General features: G+C 44.2%; 1 protein-coding gene across 1 annotated transcript in view; it reads right to left on the reverse strand.

Annotated features, from left to right (window-relative positions):
* Positions 1-5,092: 5,092 nt before the first annotated feature.
* Positions 5,093-5,620, reverse strand: part of Dnajc22 (DnaJ heat shock protein family (Hsp40) member C22) — a 5,804-nt gene continuing 5,276 nt past the window's right edge. The window contains exon 3 of the mRNA XM_050132431.1: positions 5,093-5,531. Within this exon, the coding sequence (XP_049988388.1) occupies positions 5,346-5,531 (186 nt within the window). The 3' untranslated portion in view covers positions 5,093-5,345. The remainder of the gene's footprint in view (positions 5,532-5,620) is intronic.

Here is a 5,620-nt window from a genome sequence, read left to right on the forward strand (position 1 = left end):
AAATAAATAAATAAATAAATAAATAAATAAATCTTAAAACAATTAAAAAGCTGACTGACCGATAGCTAGGCAGGAGGGGGATAGGCGGGGCTGCTGAGCAGAGAGAATAAATAGGAGAGAAGAACTAGAGAAGAGAAGGAGAAAAGAACAAGGAAGAAAGAGAGGGAGATGCCCGGGGCCAAAAGCCAGTCAGTTGCCAGACAACTAGACAGGAGAAAGGAAGGAAAGAAAAGCAAAAGGCCCTGAGGCAAACAGTTAATAAAGAGAAACAGGTTAATTTAAGTTAAAAGACATAGCCGGAAATAAGTCAAAGCTAGGCCAAGCATTCAAAACTAATAAGAAGCCTCTGTGTCATGATTTGGGAGCTGGTTGGTGGCCTAAAAGAAAAAGCCTGGGGGCTGGAGAGATGGCTCAGTGGGTAAGAGTTCAATTCCCAGCAACCACATGGTGGCTCACAATCATCTGTAATGAGGTCTGATGCCTTCTTCTGGCCTGCAGGCATTCACACAGACAGAATATTGTATACATAATAAATTCTTTTTTAGAAAAGAAAAGAAAAAGCCTGCTACCCCAACACATGCTAAATTCAAGTCCTAGATCCTCACAAAGCTGCTAGGTCTTAGAATCGCTGCAAAAACAGCTTTAATGCATAGTGTGTGGGATGGGGTGAGGTGGGCCTTAGTTGGTCTTGCTCTTTTAGTGTGCCTAGGTTTGATCCCTGGCTCCACATGACCCAAGCTTGGTGGTTCGTGTTTGTACTGTTTGTAATCTCAGCATCTGAGAGGTAGAGGCAGGGACAGCAATTTAAAGTCATCCTTGTCTGTCACAAAACAGAGAAATAAAGATACAATGCTGGGGAAACATGCAAGGGCCTTAGTTGGCTGGAAGCTCAAAAACTAACACAGACATGCAAGCCAGAAACAAAGAAAGGGAAAAGGACGGAGAGAGAGAGAACAAGAAAGGGAAAAAAAAGCACTAATAAATTCCTGGGCTGCTTGATTTAAAGGATGATATATTGTCCAGACCTTGAGAACTTAATAGCCCCACAGAACCCTGTTCTGTCTGAACACACTGAGAATTGCATTAGTTCTGAACACCACAATTTAAGAGCAATATTGACAAGAGCTGTAAAAATGTTCATGCCCTTTGACCTAATAATCTCACTCATGGGAATTTATTCTAAGGGAATAATTCAAGAGAATAAATGAATTAGAGGCATGAAGGTATCGATGCAACATTCTTTACTGTATACACATATCTATGTGTGTATATAAAGGTAAGTATTTCTTAAAAAGGAATGACTGAATAGCCTTAAAAATAAATTATTTAAATAGAAAATAAATAATGCTGTATACAGTAACATGGATGAACCTTGAAAAGTCATGCTACGTGAAAGAAGCCTGACCTACACAAAGGTTAACGTATTGTCTGATTCCACTTATACAAAATATTCAGGATAGAGCCGAGTGTGGTGGCTAATGACTCTAATCCTGGCACTAGGGGAGCATTGGTAGAGTGCCAGGAGTTTGAGGCTTGACTGTGCTACGCAGAAAGTCCCACGTCGTCAGTCTGAGCTATAGTGTAACAGCCGGTCTCAAAAACACAAACTAGATAAATCTGCCCCGGTAGTGCTGAGCTGTTCACACCAACACTGGGGAAGATCAGAAGTTCAAGGTCATTGTTAGCCTGCAGATGTGTGAGACCCTGTCTGAGGGAAAAAATAGATATAGGCCCAGGAGGTGGACAAGAATGAGATGAGAATGAGGACTAAAGGCAGGGGTAGAGGAGGGGGAAAGGATCTAAGAAAATTAATTAATGAAAGCAAACCTCAGAATGAACAAGAGACAGAGCACAATAGCACAACAGAGTGTGGTCGCCAGTGGCTACTGGGACAATAAGGCAGGGTGACTGTGAGGCATTTAGGGGTGTGTGAAAATGTGTGTGTGTGTGTGTGTGTGTGTGTGTGTGAAAATGTATAATTAGATTTTGTTTGGTTTTGTGGTTTTTTTTGTTTTTCAAGGCAGGGTTTCTCTCTGTAGCCTTGGATGGCCTGGAACTCACAATGTAGACCAGGCTGGCCTTGAACTCAGAATTCACAGAGCTCTTCCTGACTCCCCCCCAAGACAGTGGTGAAGGCTCATCCAGTCCCCCTCCGGGCAACAGAAAAGACAGACGTGGCCTAGCCTGGTGCAGTACACCCAGGATCTCAGAGCGTCAGAGGCAGAAGATGCCAGTGAGATACGAAGTGAGTTTGGGTCCACCCTGGGCTACGTGAGACCCTGACTGATCAGATGGGAGAAGAGGCCCAGCTTCTCACTTCTCTGTCTCTCTCTTGTCTGATGTGGGAGTGTCATATCAATCTGTTGATTTCATTGGCTGAGCAATAAAAGAAACTGCTTGGCTGGCCCTGATAGGTTAGAACATAGATGGGAGGAGTAAACAGAATAGAATTCTGGGCGGAAGAGGAAGTGAGGTCAGACTCTGCGCTGCTTCCAGAGGGACCGGACAGCCACCATGCTCTGCTCTCCCAGGCAGCTGCAACCCACGATGGACTTAGGCTAGAATCTTCCCGGTAAGCGCACCTTGGGGTGCTTACACACATCATTAGAAATGGGCTAGTCCAGGTGCGAGAATTAGCCTGTAAGGGCTAGAGTTCATGGGCCAAGCAGTTCTTAAATGAATACAGTTTGTGTGTTGTTATTTCGGGCATGAGCTAGCCAAGCGGCCGGGGTGTTGGGGACGCAGCCCCGCCGCCGCTCCTATTTCAACACTTGTCTACTAAAATGTAGGACTTTTTCAGAAAACTCTTACTTAGTATGGAAAAGGGGACATTGAGGGATTTGATATGAAGAACAGGTTCTCATCAAGAAAGAGGTATTGTCTTTGTTCTTTGTAACCTAAAGGAGAAGAAAATTTTAGCATCCCCCCCCCAATAAAAATAATTGATGCTTCTCTTTTTCAGGGCTGGGGATCAAATTAGAGCCTCAAATGCACTCTTTAGAGGGAAACATGGTGGCTCACACCTGTAATCCCAGCACTTGGGAATCTGAGGCAGGAGGATTGCTACAGGGTAAAGTCTAGTCTTGTCTGCATAGTGAGTTCTAGGCCATCTTGGTCTAAGTATGTCTAAACACAGGTAGGGAGAGAACACTGTACCTCTTAGCCACACCCTAACTCCATAAAATCAATAAATAACTTCCAGCAAGCTTGCTAGCCCAGGCTGTAACAACACCTATTTCAGGAACTGATATAGGAGGATCACAAGGAACCAGGCGACTTAGCAGGGCCTTGGCTCAAAATGAAAAGTACGGAAGGGCTGAGGTCTATTCAGCTCTGAGATACCACTTTAGCCTAGCATTCCTGAGGCGCTGGGTTCAGTTCAGCATCCAAACCACGCATACACACACACACACACACACACACGCACACGCACACGCACACACAAATGCCCCAAAGAGAAGGGATTTCTTTTTCTTAATAATTTATTTAACTTTATTTTATGTGTATTGGTGTGAAGATGTCAGATCCCCTGGAATGGAGTTGCAGACAGTAGTGAGCTGCCATGTGGGTGCTGGGAATTGAACCCAGGTCCTCTGGAAGAGCAGTCCATACTCTTAAGCACTGAGCCATCTCTCCAGTTCCCTTTTTTAGAATTTTTAAACTTTGATATTTTGAAAGAAAAAGTGTGAATAAAACACACTGGAAAAGCAAGAAGATGGCAAGAAAAGGTGTATTATTTTAATATGTTTCTGGTCTTCAGTCTTCCTCTGCAAAGTGAGACATCCTGATCTCTTTTTCCACATCTAGCTAGAATTCAATAAGGACTCCTTGAAACACATAACTGCTTGTTCCCCGGGGCTTCCCGAGTTGCCTTAAAGACACATGAGATATAAAATCATGAATCTTTCCGTCAGTCCTGTCTCAGTTTCAGCTCCTCTTGTCATGATAAAAGACCCGGAGAAAAGCAACTAAAGAGAAAAGGATTCATGAAAAGGATTCGTTTGGCTTACAGGCCGAGCACAGTTCATCATGTCTGGGAAGTCAAGGCAGGAGCTTGAGGGCTCTGGTCACAAGGACTCCACAATCAGGAACAGCACCAAACGGGTACATGCCAGTGCTCAGCTTGTTTCCCCCTTTCATTCAGTCCCAGTCCAGGAAATGGTACAAACAGCATTCAAGCTGGGCTTCCTGACTTTAGTTACTGGAGTTAAGAAATCCCCCACAGACCTACCCATTAGCCAACCTGATCTAGATAATGCCTCAATGATGAGCCCCCTCCCTGTCTCCCTCACTCTGTCTCTGTCTCTTCCTCCTTCCCTCCTTCCCTCCCTCCCTCCCTCTCTCTCTCTCTCTAGCACATGCCTTTATTCCCAGGACTGAAGGCAGAGGCAGGTACATCTCTGTGAGTTTCAGGCCAGCCTGGTCTACAGATTCCCATAAAACAACATCATCTGTTCCTATTCCAATACCCCAGTACATCATTTTTTAGCCCTATGACATTTAGTTCAAGCAGTGAACAGGGCAGACTTTGGTATTCTATACCCATGTTAGAATCCTCTATAACAGATGCTCCTGACAGTGGCACAGTGCTCACTCAGACTTCAAGTCCTGAGAAGACCTAAATTCAGCCTGCCCAAAGTCACCAGGGGCTCCACACACTGTTCCAATTAGAGGTGCTTCCCCCTTGGCACCGCAACCTGTCCCTTTTGGGAAAAGCATAGAACCAAACATATAAGTGGAATAAAAACATTTTTCTGGAACTTTGACATTGTCTCTGGGATCTCTCTTGTCATATGACAATATATGAAATATTAGAATCTTCATATTTTTCAGTCTCCTAAACCAGTGCTCTACACATTTATAAAAGTTAAAATAACCTTCCTCCAGCCGGGCGATGGTGGTGCACGCCTTTAATCCCAGGCACTCGGGAGGCAGAGGCAGGCGGACCTCTGTGAGTTCGAGACGAGCCTGGTCTACAGAGCTAGTTCCAGGACGGGCTCCAAAGCCACAGAGAAACCCTGTCTCGAAAAACCAAAATAAATAAATAACCTTCCTCCATCATACATCAATGCACTTGGATAGGATACAGTGGTATATTCTTTGAAAGTTATTTTATTGATATTATATCTTTCACTAAATGGTATTAAGAAAATATAATCAAGAATACGGTGGCCAAGAATTTAGGAATTCAGAATATAAATATATATTCTACCACAAACTTCTCATCCCTTCAAAGTTTTCCTCCTCTCTGTTGCAAACAGCTTCCTTAACACTTTTGGGACGCCAGTTTTTGAATATGCCACCCAGCTCTGCCTAGAATGAGTCCTTCCTCAAGGTGTTGCTCTTCACCCCCAGGATGCTCTGGGTTTCTTGGGCTGACTTAAGACTTCGTATGCAGCCTGAATCTCCAGGAAGTGTCTCTGGGCCTTTTCTATCTGGTGCCGGTTATGGTCTGGGTGCCAAACTTTCACCAGGTCGTAGTAACGCCGATGTATTTCTTCATTGGTTGCCCCTTCTGGAAGGCCCAAAACCTTGGTGAAACAGAGTTCACAAATTAGCATCTCATAAGTGCTCAGAGCCCCTGGGTCTTTTCCTCCTTCTCAAAAAAAAAAAAAAAAAA

The sequence above is a fragment of the Alexandromys fortis genome, unplaced genomic scaffold (assembly GCF_014885135.2).
Source record: "Alexandromys fortis isolate MF-2015 unplaced genomic scaffold, M_Fortis_MF-2015_v1.1 scaffold_423, whole genome shotgun sequence".
In the NCBI taxonomy this organism is placed as follows: Eukaryota; Metazoa; Chordata; class Mammalia; order Rodentia; family Cricetidae; genus Alexandromys; species Alexandromys fortis.